This window comes from Myotis yumanensis, unplaced genomic scaffold (genome assembly GCF_028538775.1).
Source record: "Myotis yumanensis isolate MYYU_CA2020_CCGP unplaced genomic scaffold, mMyoYum1.0.hap1 SCAF_4, whole genome shotgun sequence".
In the NCBI taxonomy this organism is placed as follows: domain Eukaryota; kingdom Metazoa; phylum Chordata; class Mammalia; order Chiroptera; family Vespertilionidae; genus Myotis; species Myotis yumanensis.
In genome coordinates, this window is record NW_027223755.1 from 90,666,466 (window position 1) to 90,684,452 (window position 17,987).

Genomic DNA, 17,987 nt, shown 5'->3' on the forward strand with positions numbered 1-17,987 from the left:
CTGGGCCCTATAGGACACCTAGCACAGAAAGCCACTCTATCAACACAGGGAAGCATAAAAAATGCGGAGACAAAGAAACAGGTCACAAATGACAGAAATGGAGGAAAGCAAACTACCGGATATAGAGTTCAAAACCACACTTCTAAGGTTTTTCAAGAATTTTCTAGAAACCACCGATAAATTTAGTGAGACCCTCAAGAAATCTAGTGAGACCCTCGAGGTTATGAAAAAGGACCAACTAGAAATTAAGCATACACTGACTGAAATAAAGAATATTATAAAGAGTTCCAACAGCAGACAAGAGGATCACAAGAATCAAGTCAAAGATTTGAAATATGAAGAAGCAAAAATCACCCAACCGAAAAAACAAAAAGAAAAAAGAATCCAAAAATATGAAGATAGTGTAAGGAGCCTCTGGGACAGCTTCAAGCGTACCAATATCCGAATTATGGGGGTGCCAGAAGAAGAGAGAGAGCAAGATATTGAAAACCTATTTGAAGAAATAGTGACAGAAAACTTCCCCTACCTGGTGAAAGAAATAGACTTACAAGTTCAGGAAGCGCAGAGAACCCCAAACAAAAGGAATCCAAAGAGGACCACACCAAGACACATCATAATTAAAATGCCAAGAGCAAAAGACAAAGAGAGAATCCTAAAAGCAGCAAGAGAAAGAGACTCAATTACCTACAAGGGAATACCCATACGACTGTCAGCTGATTTCTCAACAGAAACTATGCAGACCAGAAGGGAATGGCAAGAAATATTCAAAGTGATGAATACCAAGAACCTACAACCAAGATGACTTTACCCAGCAAAGCTATCATTCAGAAGTGAAGGCCAGATAAAGAGCTTCACTGATAAGAAAAAGCTAAAGGAGTTCATCACCACAAAACCAGTATTATATGAAATGCTGAAAGGTATCCTTTAAGAAGAGGAGGAAGAAGAAAAAGGTAAAGATACAAATTATGAACAACAAATACACATCTATCAACAAGTGAATCTAAAAATCAAGTGAATAAATAATCTGATGAACAGAATAAACTGGTGAATAGAATAGAATCAGGGGCATAGAAAGGGAGTGGACTGACTATTCTAAGGGGGGAAAGGGGTGGGGGGGTGCGGGAAGAGACTGGACAAAAATCGTACACCTATGGATGAGGACAGTGGGGGGAGGCAGGTAAGGGCAGAGGGTGGGGTGGGAACTGGGTGGAGGCGAGCTATGGGGGGAAAAAAGAGGAACAACTGTAATAATCTGAACCATAAAGATTTAATTTAAAAAAAAAAAAGAATGGTTAGCAATTTACTTTCCCTTCTAGTCACAGTGTAAAGCACAAGTAAAATTCAAAAAGCATATCTTATTAATTGAATGCTCTCATTACTGTTGCAATTTTGAATAAACTCACTTTGGATGGTTAAAAAAAATTATTGTTGAACAAATGAATTCAATCTAACAAAAATCAAGGAGTCAAAACAGTCAAATATCCAAATGGTGTGCAAGACTTATGGTAATGGTATTACCTACTTGTGGTAAACACATAGTGACTGGAAATCTGTATTACCTTCCTGGAAAGCAATTATCTTTTGCCCAACAAAAGTTTCAAGTTCATTTCCATATCTGGTAATTATCCAGAGAAATAATGAAATAAGTGCTCAACAGTGTATGTATTAAAAAAACACACCGGGGTGTAGCAAATATGTGAGAATACAACAGGGGCTCTTACTGTGTGTATGAGTGAAAAACAGGAAATAAGCCCAAATAACCAACAATGGAAACTGGTTAAAAGAGATGCAGTATTTCAGTTCAAGTGAATACTACGTAGCAATAAAAAGTGATATATATTTATTGACAAGGGACTATATCAAACTTAAAAACTTCTTTGCATTAAAAGACACTATCAACAGAGTGAAGAAGTGACACATGGAATGGGAGAAAATATTTGCAAATCATATATCTGAAAAGAGGTTAATATCCAAAATATATGAAGAACTCCTACAACTCAAAAATAGAAAAACAAATAACCTGATTAAAAAATGGGCAAAAGACTTTAACAGACATTTCTCCAAAGATAATATAGAAATAGCCAACAAGCATATGAAAAGATGCTCAACATCACTAATCATTAAAGAAATGCAAATCAAAAGCACAGGGAGGTATCACCTCACACCACTGGCACGGCTACTATTAGAAGAACATAAATTAACAAGTGTCAGCAAGGATGTGGATAATTGGAATCCTTGTGCACTGCTGAATATGAAATGGTACAGCCACTATGGAGACCAATATGCAGCTTCCTTAACAAATTAAAAATAGAATCACCATATGATCCAGCAATTTCACTTCTGGGTATATGCCCAAAAGAATTGCAAACACGTCTAGAAAACAAGATTTCCACACCCATGTACACAGCATCGTTATTCACAAAAGTCAAGAGGTGGGACCACCCAGTGTCCACTGACAAATGGATAAAAAAAATGTACATCCATACAATGGAGTATTATTCAGCCTTAAAAATAAAGGAGATTCTGTCACATACTACAACATGGGTGAACCTTGAGGACGTTATATTAAGTGAAATAAGACAGTCACAAAAAGATAAATACTGTATGGTTCTACTAATATGAAATATCTAAAGCAGTCAAATTCGTAAAGACAGAAACTGAATGGTGGTTGCTAGGGCCTGGGGGGAGGAGGAACTGGGAGTTGTTTACTGGGTATAGTTTCAGTTTTGCAAGACAAAAACATTCTGGCAATCTGTTGCACAACAATGTGAGTATATTTAACATTACTGAACTGTACACTTTAAAATGGTGAAGGTGGTGCCCTAGTTGGTTTGGCTCAGTGGAAAGAGTGTTGGCCTGTGGACTGAAGGGCCCCGGTTTGATTCCGGTGAAGGGCACATGCGTGGGTTGTGGGCTCGATCCCCCATAGGGGGCGTGCAGGAGGCAGCCGGTCAATGATTCTCTCTCATCGATCAATGATTCTCTCTCATTGTTGAGGTTTCTATATCTCTCTCCCTCTCCCTTCCTCTGTAAAACCAATAAAATAAAAAATAAAATGGTTAAGGTGGTAAAAAAAAAAAGGTGGACTTTATGATATATGAATTATATCTAAAAAAAGTTATGTGAAATATTTTAAGAGTTACAAACTGTAAAATAAAAATGTGTGTATAGAACAGAAATGAATTGCAATAATCTATTGAAAAATGTTAACAGTGGTTAGATTACAGGTGAATAGATATTTCTCCACATTTTCAGACTTTTCTTCTGGTGAGAATGTACTGATATGTAAAATACAAGAAATATACTTGATATACAAAAAAGCAAGGTACTTTCTCTATTTAGGGGTAAAAACAAGAAGGATGATACCTGGGCTGGAGTGTTTGCAGTCACAGGAGACGGTGACTCACTAACTCTTGGCTCACTTGGGGATGCGGCCGAGCCCTGCGACTCCTGGCTGGCGGGCTGGTCCGGAGACAAAGCATCACTACTGTCTTCGTCAAATGAGAAATCTCCCTGAGTTTGGGGATAGCCTTCCTTCCCAACGCCTAAAGAAAGAAATGATTTGTAATTGATTTTTGCCTTGGAATACCAAACTTAAAATAAAAAAGGAAGAGAATATTGTTTTTTTCTAAGAACTTAGGAATCTGGTTATAAAAAAAAAGAAGAAAAAAGAACATCATGTACTTCCCGCCACTACCTACCTTAAGTACTTGGGGGTAAAATCAAACCTGAATCTAGTCAAACCTTTGAATCCAACTGCCAGTTATAGGAAGTACAGGAGACAGGAAGTTTTTTATTTTTTTTTTATTTTATTGATTTTTTTACAGAGAGGAAGGGAGAGAGATAGAGAGTTAGAAACATCGATGAGAGAGAAACATCGATCAGCTGCCTCTTGCACATCTCCTACTGGGGATGTGCCCGCAACCCAGGTACATGCCCTTGACCGGAATCGAACCTGGGACCTTTCAGTCCACAGGCCGATGCTCTATCCACTGAGCCAAACCGGTTTCGGCAGGAGACAGGAAGTTTTTAATGACACCTGTGGATGCAAATGCATCCAGTAAAATCAGAATGTGGAGATGCCACAGATAAAACCACCACATTCATCAACAAATAAATAGTAAGAAATGAAAGGAGGAGGAAGGCCCATGTAAAATATTAAGACTTAAGAGGTGTATCAGCCAAAGGCAACATGTGGACCTTATTTGGATTCTGATATGGAATCCAACTACTACAAAGCAGTAAGAGGCAATGGGGAAAATGGGGCTGGTGACTGGGTATCGTGTTAAGTCCCACTTCATGGAGAGGCCCAGCTATACTGATACCTTGCTTTTGGGAGCCCGTTTCCTTGGGATTAAAAGGAATCATAGCTGATTGTACTACTTCGAATTATGGACTACGAATGGCCTAAGATTGAAATTCATACTAATGCAAAACAGAAAGTCCCCATGAGTAATGGAAACTATCATAGTTTTCAAGTAGAATATTAACTTTAAAAAATTGCTTGCTGAGCCCTAGCCGGTTTGGCTCAGTGGATAGAGGGTTAACCTATGGACTGAAGGGTGCCAGGTTTTGATTCCTGTCAAGGGCATGTACCTAGGTTGTAGGCTCGATCCCTGGCCCTGGTCTGGTACGTGTAGGAGGCAACCAATCGATGTGTCTCTCTAACATTGATGTTTCTCTCTGTCTCTCCCCATCCCTTCCACTCTCTTTAAAAATCAATGGAAAAATATCCTCAGGTGAGGATTAACAACAAAAAAAATTGCTTGCTGAATAAGTGGCATTATTCTGGAATTTATTTTTCATGCTAAATTTTATACCAGAAAAAAGTGGAAATATTAGTAACAAAGTATGATAAAAGTGAGATAAGATGGACAAAATACTACCATTCATAATGAATACATATATACTCATCTCTATTTACCTTGCTGAACTAACACAGAACAAGCTATTTTTCTTTATCTTTCTTAGAAGTAAAGAGAACAAAAATAATAAGAACTTTGTAAAAATTTTAAACAAAACAACATAAACTAAACAGTATAGTACAATAAGTCTAACTTAGACAATGTGATAAGGAAATCAGAACTTAAAGACTTAAACTTAGGATGTAAGGAGAATCTCTGTGTTACTGGTAAGAGATGCTATCCTTAACAGTATCTAATATACAGTTAGCCCTCTGTATCTGTGGGTTCTGCATCCTCAGATTCAAACAACTCCAGATCAAAAATATTTCCCCAAAACGTCACATTGTTGCTGACATGTACTACATAGTTAGGCCTAAGATGACTGCCTCTGTAGTGAACATGTACAGGCTTTTTCCTGCCATTATTCCCAAGCAATATAGTTTAACAATTATTTACATAGCATTAACATGGTATTAGGTATCTAGAAATGATTTGAAGTGTATGGGAGGATGGTAGGTAGGTTAAATGCGAATGGCATTTATATACAGGACTTGAGCATCCAAGGATTTTGGTATCCATGGGGGGTCCTGGAACCAATCTACCTTGGATGCTGAGGGACAACTATAATAATAATAATCACGGAATCAGTGCAGGTGTTAATTTCTAACCTACCAGAAAACAATACTTATGATTGGTGCTGGCCTTTTTAAAGTAAATTTGTTTTCTCTAAAACTGCCAAGCTGTTTTTCTCCCAGAATAAGTTTTTAAAGTCTTGCCTATGATTGCTTCCTTAACACTGGAGTCCACAGGCAGGATGTTTTTCTCCACCAGCTCCATAGGACCAGGTCTCTGAGCAATCTTTTCATTCAGATCATCAGCTAGGCGAGCTCTTTTCAACTTCATCTGAGTGGCCTGCAGGGATGGCTCTGCAAATGTTTCTAAAAGAAGAAACACAGCTTAAACCATTACTTGAATTACTCTCTCTATTCCACAATGCTATTTCAGGCCAACTAATTTAAGTTAAATTGGTTTAAACATATTGATGTGTTCTCAACATATTTACGGAAAAAGAAAATGACTTTTTAAGACCGCTCCAGTATATATTTTATATTTTTAGTCCTGGATAGCTTTATACTGCCTATACAATATGGATGCCCATTGACCCAAATAAACATGAACTTAAGCAAAAAGTGGGGTACTGCTATTGTTCATTTATGGCAAGAGCGGCATATTCACATTGATTAGGTATCAGGCATACAGAGGGTGAACAAGAGAGATGTGGCCCATGGCTCAAGAAGTTCACTATTTTAGATTTGGCTTCATTGGAAAGTCAGTTCCTAGAAGTAGAGACACTGTATCTTAGAAATCTGTATTTTAGGATATAAACTTCTCTGCAGGAGACAATGAGAAGAGCTTCAAATCACATTCTTGTATTGATCCCATGTGTCACAGAGTCAATCACCATAATTAAGAATTTGGGTTTATTTCTGCATACATAAATAATCCTGTGTCTGTTAGAACATTCAATTACTGTACATAGTAATTAATGGTCATATAAAAGCATCAACTCATCTATTTACAAATAAATGAACTTGTGAAACTATTATAAACATCGTAACTTGTTCATTTGCATAATTCTGTCAATTACTTGTGTTTCTCATAACTCTAACATTTTATTACATTGTTCTAAATAATGTTTATAATTGATTAAACATAATGATGAGGTGTTAATGCAAAATTTAGAGTTGAAAGTTGCTTGCCTCTTAAATTATACAGAAGGTCTTTTAATGAAAGTCCCCATAAGTATTCTCAGGATTAACTGATGTTCTTCATTTTGTAGGTAAAATGTCCTTGTTGAAGCCCTAAGCAAGCCTGAGGCCGATAAACTACTCTGCGGCACATCTGAGTATAGCTGACCCCTGAACACCTCAGGGGTTTGGTGTGTTGACTCCCCCCCCAGTCAAAAATCTACATATAATTTAACTACTAATAGCCTACTGTTGACCAGCCTTACTAATAACTTAAATAGCCGATTAACACATATTTTATATGTTATATGTATTATTCACAGTATTCTTAGAATAAAGTAAGCTAGAGTAAAATGATACTAAGAAAATTTTAAGGAAGGCAAAATACATTTATAGCATTCACTGAAAAAATCATATATAAGTAGACCTGTACAGCTCAAACTCATGTTGATCATGGGTCACTGCACTTATCTTTCCACCAGTTGATTTATGTGCTCACCAAAACCATGATTGTCCACAAAATAGTTAATATCTGTCAGGATTGCTAATGTCAATACATAATACAATTAGATGTTATGAGGAAAGACAAAGTTCAAAAATAGAATGATTATTAATACTTTCAACAATAAAGATTTTTTAAAAAATGTAAGAACAATAAAAAAATAAAATGCTTCATAGAAACCTGTACAAATGCTTTGGAACAATTTGAGAAAGGTAAATCATTAAAAAAATCACTGTCAAATTAGGGCAGTTAGTAACTGTAAAAGATTTGGGGAAAAATTGTAAAATCTAGGATTTAAAAATTCAGATTGCTTTTCAAGTGTCTTAAAGTTTTTCTTCCACCATAAATGGAAATTGTAGACAATGTACAATGGTTTTGTGCTTTATGCAAGAAAGATGAAGTGAACTCCATTCATTAAAGCCTTCCCCGAAGTGAAGGTCCTAGCCCTTAGTCAGAATTCTGGCAAATAAATGCACGTCCATAAGTTAAAATAACGTGTAGTCATCTCATTTTTATGATTTTGCATATAACTAACTGTGGCCCCTATCTTGTGAGATAAAACACTTCTAACCATACAGGATGATAGGTTGTGAGAATTAGATCATGCACTCTTAGATTGATATTTAAATGCTTCTGTTAAGATTTAGGTCAGCGGTTCTCAACCTGTGGGTCGCCAACCTGTGGGGTCGCGACCCCTTTGGGGGTCAAACGACCCTTTCACAGGGGTCGCCTAAGACCATCGGAAAACACATATATAATTACAGTGGTTCTCCACCTTCCTAATGCCACGACCCTTTAATACAGTTCCTCATGTTGTGGTGACCCCCAACCATAGAATTATTTTTGTTGCTACTTCATAACTGTAATTTTGCTACTGTTATGAATCGTAATGTAAATATCTGATATGCAGGATGTATTTTCATTGTTACAAACTGAACATAATTAAAGCATAGTGATTAATCACAAAAACAATATGTAATTATATATGTGTTTTCCCATGGTCTTAGGCGACCCCTGTGAAAGGGTCGTTCGAGCCCCAAAAGGGTCACGACCCACAGGTTGAGAACCGCTGATTTAGGTAGAGCAGTCTTCTGCCTTCCTCTTCTTTCCCATCAACACAATCTTCGTGATACTAGGAATATGTTTGGAAAGAAACTATTCCAAAAATAAATACTCAGAGGCTGGCATTTCGGTATGTTTCTGTTCCTAGTCTTATTACCACCTCATTTCCATTAGGCTGAGGCTGGATTTTAGCTCCTAAACTTCAGAAAACAATTTAGACTTTTGCCTGCCAAATATCAAATTGGGATAATGTTAAAATAACTTGGGGGTGGTTTTAGAGCATTTTAAAAAGTATAGATGACACATTTTTTCTTACTTTAAAAATCCCAACTTGAGTACAGATGTCTTAAAAACATCACTTAAGGTTCAGTCATGTACATAAGTAGGTTTTTAAATGTTGGGTAGCCTTCTTTATATAAAGCAAATATGATTTCTTTTGATAGCTAAATGTATTGGCCTTGGTTTTAATTATATTAATAAAGCCTGTTACAGTTAGGGGGTAAGTTGAAACAGGCAGCATTGTTCCTCCAAAAATGCCTCTTATAGGTCAAGATGTCTGCAGGCAGAGAAAGAGCCATTACCTAGTCACTTACCAGTAAATCACTTCTTTGGAGGTTCACTTATCCCTGATAGCTGGTAGCGGCTCCTGCCCTACCACTGGAATTCTGGAAATGCTTTTTCAGTCCAGTGGACTTCTGAGAACACAACCTGAAGAGTTTATCAGCCAGGGGCTATCACTTCCTGCCCCAGATATGAAGACAGTCACATAATCATAGATTCTTTGGACTAGAAGAGACCCTACTTGGGGTTGTAGAGGCTAACTTTATACTTGGAGCTTCTTTACAACATCCTTAATGTGGTGTCAGCCTGTACTTATTCTCACAGCAGCCTCTTTATTCCCTATAAAGCACTTTTCTGATTGTGTAATTCATTTATTTTGTCTGTTTATCTGGCTGTACCATTAGAATGTAAACTCCATGAAGACAGGTTCACTTGTTGGCCTCTGGTGTCTGGCTCACTGGCCAATGACTAAACACCTCTGATCACAGCCACCATGTGGCTTCCTGAAGAGTCTGTATTTGGACATACCTGACCTTTAGGGTATTATTCCTTATGTTGAGCTACAACCTAATACTTTTTACGTCAACCTAATTCTCATGTCAACCTAATTCAATACTAAATCTGTCATCAGGCCAGAGAGAACAAATCTAATCTTTCTTCTACATGATAATTGTGTCTGAATATTTGAGAAGTTTTCAGATTCTTTGTGTCTTCTCAAGTTTTAACATACTGAAGACTATCACAGGGTCAAGCTCCTAGTCTTGCTCAATAAATTAGTCAGAGAAGCAAAACAATGAAAGAAAATGTAACTTGAGAAATTTATGGTGGTGATACCAGCTTTCAAGAATGCTCTGTCTTCAGCCACTTTGGAAAACAGTGTGGAGTTTCCTCAAAAAATTACAAATGGAACTGCCGTTTCACCCAGTGAACCCACTACTGGGAATGTATTCGAAGAACCCCGAAACACTAATAAGAAAGAATATATGTACCCTGATGTTCATAGCAGTGTTCTTTACAATAGCCAAGATCTAGAAAGAGCCAAAGTGCGAATCAGTAGATGAGTGGATAAAAGCCCTTGTGGCTCAGGTGGTTGGGGTGTTGTCCTGTATACCAAAAGGTGGTGGGTTCGACCCCTAGTGGGGCAGGTGTGGGATTGACATTTCTCACCTCTCTCTCTCTCTCTCTCTCTCTCTCTCTCTCTCTCTCTCAGCTGTAAAAAAGAAGCTCTTTTCTTTTGTGACAGCATGGACGGACCTGGAGATTATTAAACTAAGCGAAATAAACCAGTCAGAGAAAGACAAATGCCATACGATCTCACTTATATGTGGAATCTAATGACCAAAATAAACTGACGAACAAAATAGGATCAGATGCATGGAGGTATGGAACAGACTGGGAGAGCTAAGGGGAGGAGTGTGGGGGTGGGGGAATAGAAGAGATTAGCCAAGAACAAAAATGCATATGCGTAGCCCATGGGCACAGACAACAATGGTGAAGGCCGGTGGGAGAGTGGGGGACATGTGTAATAGTGCCAACAATAATAAAAAAAGAATGCTATGTCTTCAGAGAGAAAAATATCCTGGCCTTAGCCATTCGTCTCATGAAAGATGGAATAGAACCATCCCTACCAGCTTCATAAGTGATGAGGCCAGATGGAGAAAATTTGGTGGGCTGAGTGGAGGGTGTTTAAGATAATGGTTAAATCAAGCTGGACTGTTGTGGGCAAGTAGCAACAAAGCAATAATGTTAGGTGTGGACACTGTACCAGGCAGACATAACAGGGAAATCTATGGTTAGACTTGTGGCTATTGTACCCTTTATGACTTAATGAGTGGGCACATGTCCCTCTCTGAAGAAGAAATCCTCGACTGAAAAGTTTTTCCAGGACAGTATGACAGACACCTATGGTACCAGCTGGAGGGGAAGAGTCAGTCCATCAGTAGGTTATTTGGAGAATCAAACCTTTCCCATGTACCTAACATAACTTTGGGTCTTCATGTTGCTCTCCAATTTGGAGGATGTCAGCCTGTGGGGTAAAAGTTATTAAATGGGAATAAAAAGAAATGGCGGCATTCTCACATAAAACAAGCAGAAATAAAATTTTTACCTTCTAAAATGTGCATCCTGACAAGTTCAGAACGATCTGGTCGACTTCGAATCTTGTGCTTCAAAAAGTTTTCAGTCTTAAAAAAAAAGAGAGATAATCTTGTCATAAATTGATTATGACTTATTGTGGTTTTACATATTTTTCTCTCAAGGTACTCCATTTAAATTAATTGATACCCTTTTGGTCATGATTTTGAGAGGAACAGAAAAGTAGAAATTAGTGCTTTGAGAAACTATTATCCAATATATGATTTAAATTACAGCCTTCAACATTGTACAAGGACATAGTATATGCTGGTATAAAGTAATCAAGTTATAGACCTTTATTTTAAAACTTGGGAAAGGCAAAGGCTCATAATTTTGAAATTGATTTTTGAACAGACATAAAATTTCGAACACTTAAATATCTAAAAAAATCTAAACTTCAGGTCAAAAATCCACCTAAATAACAATTCACTAAAATTTCTCATATTTTCTTTGATGAGTTCATATCCTTGATCAGATTTTCTTATTCAGAACTGTACTCAACTCCAAACAACAGGGTTTTATATTTTATAAGACTCTAAGAGATCATTATTGCATCCTGAGAAAATTCTAAAGGAATTTTTGGAAAATGCTTTTAATAAATCATGATAAAAGTTTTCCCTAAAACAAAAAGAAAAAATGTGCATATTGGTACTTTTAAAGAAAAATAATAAATATCAATTCGGTATGCAACTATGATGGAGTCAACTCAAAGCATAACACAGAGTGGCTTGTGGCCATATTCTTTGATTTGGCCAGATTCTCCTACCCTTGGTCACATGTACAGGTAACACTAGGGTCTGTGTCCATCTGCTGGGGTAACAAATGGCAGAATTACTTCATTATTATTCTGAAAACTGTGGTTATGCCCTGAAAGCAAGTAAGCAGAGAAGTATGATTTGTCCTGTATGTACGAAACTAGTCACTAGTTTTAAAAGAACAAAATTTGAATGTCATGTATTTTCTACCAATTTCTAAGATAAAAACTACCCCAGGATATATTACTCTATATGCCATGTATCCTGCAAATTCACTGCAGTTCCTCTTTTGACATATTTAGGAGTAAGACTGCTACTTGTCCACAGGTGTTTTGAAATGAGAGAAGCAGAGAAGTAGAACATTTTAAAGTGAGATTTCTTACTCTGGCTCGTTCCAAGCTTTTTATCTGCTCATGGAATGCTGCTGGGCTCTTCAAGGCTGCGAGAGGAAAAGAAATTGGTTCCGTAGTATAAATAGAGGAGTTAATACTTCAGTCAAACGTTACAGTACTTCTTGGTGTTTCTTCTTAACCTTAGTAGTTCACATCTACAGTTCCATTTATTTACTAGTTCCTTTAGGAGATCTGCAAAATTTGGAACCTTAAGTGTTTCATAATTAAAACTATATATTTCAGCCCTAGCAGTGGATAGAGCATCAGCCTATGGACTGAAAGGTCCCAGGTTCGATTCCGGTCAAGGGCACATTTCCGGATTGCGGGCTCAATCCCCAGTAGGGAGTGTGCAGGAGGCAGCCGATCAGTGATTCTCTATCTCTCTCTCTCTCCCTTCCTCTCTGAAATCAATAAAAGAACACACATACACACACACACACACACACACACACACACACACAAAACAACAACAAAAAACCCCCCACACTATATATTTCATAGGAGCATTTGAGATCTTGTTCTCTGGCATACATCATCAGTTTAGCTCAAATAAACTCTCATAAAAATTTAAAAAACTATATGTATTTCACAAATAAAACAAGCAAACTTTTAAAATGAAGTTGTATATATAATGACAATGCAAATATCAGGTTAGACTAGTTCCAACCAATCGCTGGGGCAAATTACCATCACCAAGGGAACTCTGATGATTCCTTCACAGGACTTTATTGGCCATATAAGCTACTGGAAAAAGCCCAAATGCCCTTAGAACATTTAACCTTGAGTGATCTGACCTTGAACATGAGATCCACTGTACTTCATGTTGTACAGATCTATCATTTACTGAGAATCCACAACAGGCTTAGCCCAGTGCTCTGTGGTCAATCACAATTATATTACTGTTGATCATCACAACAACCTTGCAAGGTAGGCATTAGCCCCAGTATAGACGAAAGGCTCCAAGAAGTAAAATGAATTCTTGAAGTCATATAGCTAGATGGTGATCAAAGTGGGATTTAAATCTAGAATTTTGAATTTGAAAGGTTCATGCTCTTTCTACCACACCACAATGCAAATCACTCTAAAGACCTAGTGATTCTTTAATATGTTAAGCGCTAGTACATTAAATATTCCAGAATCCCAAAGTGAGGGTAAGCAGTGCTTATTTACTAAATCCTTGCATCTGCAGTATTTCTATCAATTATCTTTGCAAAACCTTTTGTATGTCCACCACTGTCTGATAACACCCTGCATTTAATGACTACAAGCAGTCAGATGATGTGGGTGAGATATAGGACTAGGCTCACTTAGGCTGTCATCTCCAAAAGTTGGCCCATCAACTCTTGTAGCATTACTGTTGTCAGCTCTGGTACTTGAAGCACTGCAAAGACTCCTAGCAGCCAGTCCCAACGGGTTTGGCTAGGGACCAACTTCTAAAAGCAGGGACCAGCTTCTAAAAGCAGACTGGCTTAGCAGTGGTGTCTTAAACATCATAATTTGTTCCTATTTGATTGATCCTGTTCATAGTCAGGAATGTAGTGGTGAAGAAATCTGGCATATTATTAAACCAGCTTTGACTCTGTCACAATGCTAGCTTAAAAATATTTAGACAATTAATGGTCCAGAAAAAAGGTTTCAATGGGAAAAATCTCTGCAGAGCAAAACTGTTCCTTATAAACCAAAAAAGGTAAAATCAATGATTCAGAAGACTGGGAAGCATAAGTGCTTTTTTGTAATTTTTTAAAAAGCCAAATAAGTTACTTCTTGGAGAAATCAACTTTTAGAAAAAATCCATATAAATAATCCTAATGGCCTACATAAAACCACCACTCGTCCTCTCTAAAATATGGGTTCATCTTCAAACTTGGTGATTAAAGCTAAAAAAGACAGCCTGGACAAATATTCTAAAATTAACCAACTCTCAAAAAATGAAGGACTGAAGCTTAGAGATAACTAGTTGGAAAATATCTGTACTCGGGCAAGAAAGATTTTATTAATAATAAATAGAATATTAGTCCTGTAACTAACACACATTTAATATTATAGCCTATACTATAGCATAAAAGATAATTTAAATTAAATAATTTAAAGTAGAATAAGGTTTTGAGTTAATTTTATATGCTACTTTTGCAAGTCTAAGTAACACTGGATCCATTATGTAGCGATTACTTCAATTATTTAAAACTAAAATGTTGCAGTTTGAAGAACTGATGTTAGCCTAATTACAGAGTTTTAAAGGTGTTCCTTTGTATAATATAAAATTTGAGTCCCAATTTTTAAACGGCATCGAGTTTTTAAAATGTGTTTTAAATAATTCCCTTAGGTTGGCAATGCTGAAGCCTGGTTTTTCTTATAAACTCGTCTGGTAATTATATATTGATTACATGGATACAGGTTCTTCTTGGACATGCCCATTGTTATGTTACATTAGAGATGACAGACACTCGAATCTTACGTGGCATGATGCCCTGGTCCACGAGCTGTTCCCGCGTCCGCCTCTGTTGCAGCCTCAGCTGAAGCACTGTGAAAAGGAAATAATTACCATTAGACTTCAGAGGCAACTGCAGGAGGCAACTTTATTAAACATCTTCTAATTCATAATGGAATACGAATACTACCTGGCACCATCCAATCTGTAAAAAGAGAAGCAGTTCATGATTTCTGCCTGCTTGGTGAACTCTGACGTTCTTTGAGAATACTTTGTGTTAAGTTAGTTAATAATGTTAATTTGCTGAATAAAGCGAAGTATTTGTTGTTTAAATACAATCCCATAGTACTCGGCAAATAAAAATAATTGGCTTATATACTGTCTTATTTGTAGAAATAGAAATATGAGATTCCTTAACATTCCTTAGTTTTTTTTTTTGTTAAAAGCTAGTTATAGCAAAAATGTATTTTAAGGAAATACTGAATTATTTGGAGGGATTTACTCCATCTGGAACACATTTTAAATAGCTTTAATGAAGGTCAACTGCATAATAAAAATTAGACCCATGAGATATTACTAACAACCCAAGGGAAAATTTCTAAATTAAGAATTTAAAGTTTACTAATCTTTGCACAATACAAGACACCATAGCTCATTCTACAACTTCTAAGAAAGTCACAAATTGATCGACACCTTCTAATTTTAATAATAATAAGAAACAAATAATTAGAACTTGTAAAAAACAAGGTATATCACAAAATGTGTATATTCAGTTTGCCAATTTAATAACAATAATTTTTTGTTCTCCATTTCTTAAGTGGATTCCTTTCATAGCATCTCTATAATTTTAGCTGGAAAATGAGCTAATTTTAAAAGAGGAATATATGAAGCAACTTTAAAAAGTTTTTCCTTGGCTTACCTTACACTAAATTTTAAGTTTCCACTTTTATTTTTGTTTCAAAACCTTGATGAAAACCAAGGTTAGGATTTTAAGTATCTGCTTAAGGTTTGTCAATATGCAAATAAATAAAAAAATAATAAAAATTCCCATGTGTATTTCTTTTTTTTTTGGTTAATCCTCACCCAAGGATATATTTCCATTGATTTTTAGAGAGAGTGGGAGAGGGAGAGACAGACAGAAACATCGATGTGAGAGAGACACATCGATTGGTTGCCTCCTGCATGTGCCCAACCAGGGCCGGGGAACCTGCAACCAAGTTATGTGCCCTTGACTGCAATCGAACCCAGGACCCTTCACTCTGTGGGCTCTATCCACTGAGCTCAGGCCCCATGTGTATTTCTTAAATGTATGGAAGGAAGACAGAGAGAATTTTCTAGCAGGGGGTGAAGGCTGGAACAGGGGCTAGCTTAGACCAGTCCCTTACCCAGGCTCAAATGCAATGCATGTGATGGCTCCTACTTGCAACACACCTGAGGCCTGAAGACAAAGGGCCTGTGGCCCTCATAGCCTTTGCGTTTTGCTTGCCCTTGTGCTGACTATAGAGCAAAGCACAATCTTAGGTATACTTCAAAAAGAGGCTAGGCTATAAAATAGCTTTTAAACATTTTTAACTTCATTGCTAGATATGAATGTCTTCCTTTATTAAGTACTGAAAAAAATGTTTTTTGCTTCTTTTGGGGACCACTGGGTCACAAAGATTCATGACATCCCATTTAGAAGTGAAGCAACTGACATAAGATTCTATTACACAAGCAAAAGCAAAATTTAATAGTAAAAAAATGTATGCACATGTTTCTCACATTAAAATGCTTTGTGATATTTTGGATCAATTATGCTCTAACACAAAGATCTTTTCCCTGATAACTTACAGTTTATTGAGGATAGTGTGTTCCCACTGTACTTTACTAGGAACAAAATAACCAAAGAGTTGACCTGTGAATCTGATAGCACCCAAATGGCTGCATACTCTAACATTCTTCTATGAATGCTAAAGTTAATGCTTGTCTGAAATTAATGGTCATATTCAAGAGGTAGAATCCCATATTCCAAGAAAAGGAATACTGAGAGGAGAAAAAGGTCAGAACAATGTCCAGTTCTAAAGCTGACACTTCTGGAACACGGTGGTCCACGTCTGTTGGAGAATCTCTAGCAGTATCTTCCTTTTCTCCCAAGGGAGAGCTCAAAGAAAGGAGTAAAATATAAAGGGTAATGAAAACATCAACCCCCTTCTTTGGTTTCAAACAAACAAACAAACAAATAAATAAGCAAACAAACAAAGCACCAAACTTTTGAGAGAAATGTATCAAACACAATATATATTTTTGGGCGATGGTGTCTTGGAATGATGGATACATCTGCAACCACTTGATGTGCAAACCAACACTGAAGGCAACAGCTTGTTAGTCTTAAAGCACCTCCTGATTGTACATTGGTCAACTGCCCTCATGCACCCTGACAAAAACCCTGTCAACTGTATCATCTTTGATTAGAAATCACACTTTCATGCTGATGTGTAAATGTATCTGCTACCACAAGGGTAACCCACAAAATTAATGCATGTCACCAATCATCAATTGTTCAAATAAAACAAAACCCAAATGCAAACCAATTGTGTTTCCCATGCAGTTTGTTTGATGGCAAAACAATCAATCTAACTTATGCCTTACCACCAGAAGATAAGAGATCAATCTTCCCAATCAATGCTCTCATCATTGCCTATATAATCTTCCCACGAAGTAATATTATCTACAAAGCAGTATGGCAGGCAGCCTTCCTAGGCATGTTCATTTATTAAGACATTAGGAAGAACATGAATGGAAGAAGAGGCATATCACCAGTCATGCTGTTAGGACTGTTGATGACCTGCTTGATTTAATTTTAATCTATCGCAATAGGTGGGCAGTATTGGACACATTCTACTGAATATGAGGCACAATGCACCATTAAGAGACTGGGTACATTGCCACTTTGGACTAATGTTAAAAACAATTATAATATTCATTTATATTAAATATAACCAGTCACTCATAACCTGATAGAGGCTCTTCTGAGAACAACTAATGGTTATAAAAAGTACCCATCAAATAGGGACAGGCTCATAATTATGGAAAATATCAAACTTCTGTTTAGTATTTCCCCCTCATCACATTCATAAAAATTCAATATATAATAAATAACAACTGATATCTGCATCTTACAGAATGCTGAAGGCTGGGAAGAACAAGGCTTGAATGATGTAGACAGCTCATTGTCCCACAACATGGGAAAACTAGAATTGGGCAGAATTGGGCGATGTTTGTCCTGTACTGTGAAGGGAGAAGACCCTCTCTTAATGATCAGAAACATTCGTGGTTGTGGAATCAAGATTTTTTATCGAGTTTCTCTGGGACTTATATGAATGAGGCCTAGAGATCTTCTTCCTCTCGTAGGAGCCTCCACTTTCATGTCTGCGCAGAGGCAGGGAAGGCCCAGATCACTGCACGCTGCTGCGCCTGTTGCACAGTCGTCGTTTCTTAAGAACAATGAATAAACTGGCTGATC

At 37.0% G+C, this 17,987-nt stretch overlaps 2 protein-coding genes across 9 annotated transcripts in view; one reads left to right on the forward strand and one right to left on the reverse strand.

The window, feature by feature from the left end:
• The window catches only part of LOC139009042 (small ribosomal subunit protein uS14-like), a 92,058-nt gene extending 76,659 nt beyond the window's left edge, over window positions 1-15,399 (forward strand). For 2 of the 5 annotated variants that reach the window (XR_011471249.1, XM_070412952.1), the window contains one exon: window positions 6,745-8,121. Coding sequence is in view for 1 of the 5 variants with exons in the window: in XM_070412952.1 (XP_070269053.1) it covers window positions 6,745-6,762 (18 nt within the window). In the remaining 4 variants the exon portion in view is untranslated. Of the gene's footprint in view, window positions 1-3,342; window positions 3,944-6,744; window positions 8,122-9,987; window positions 10,158-14,380 lie in introns of those variants that run through there. The other 3 variants (XR_011471250.1, XR_011471251.1, XR_011471252.1) reach the window with 3 other exon arrangements.
• Window positions 1-17,987, reverse strand: part of MRTFB (myocardin related transcription factor B) — a 200,475-nt gene that overhangs the window by 42,899 nt on the left and 139,589 nt on the right. For all 4 annotated transcript variants that reach the window (XR_011471248.1, XM_070412950.1, XM_070412949.1 and 1 more), the window contains 5 exons: window positions 14,513-14,578; window positions 12,049-12,104; window positions 10,885-10,960; window positions 5,681-5,842; window positions 3,367-3,545 (listed from right to left, as the gene is read on the reverse strand). Coding sequence is in view for 3 of the 4 variants with exons in the window: in XM_070412950.1 (XP_070269051.1) it covers window positions 3,367-3,545; window positions 5,681-5,842; window positions 10,885-10,960; window positions 12,049-12,104; window positions 14,513-14,578 (539 nt within the window). In the remaining variant the exon portion in view is untranslated. The remainder of the gene's footprint in view (window positions 1-3,366; window positions 3,546-5,680; window positions 5,843-10,884; window positions 10,961-12,048; window positions 12,105-14,512; window positions 14,579-17,987) is intronic.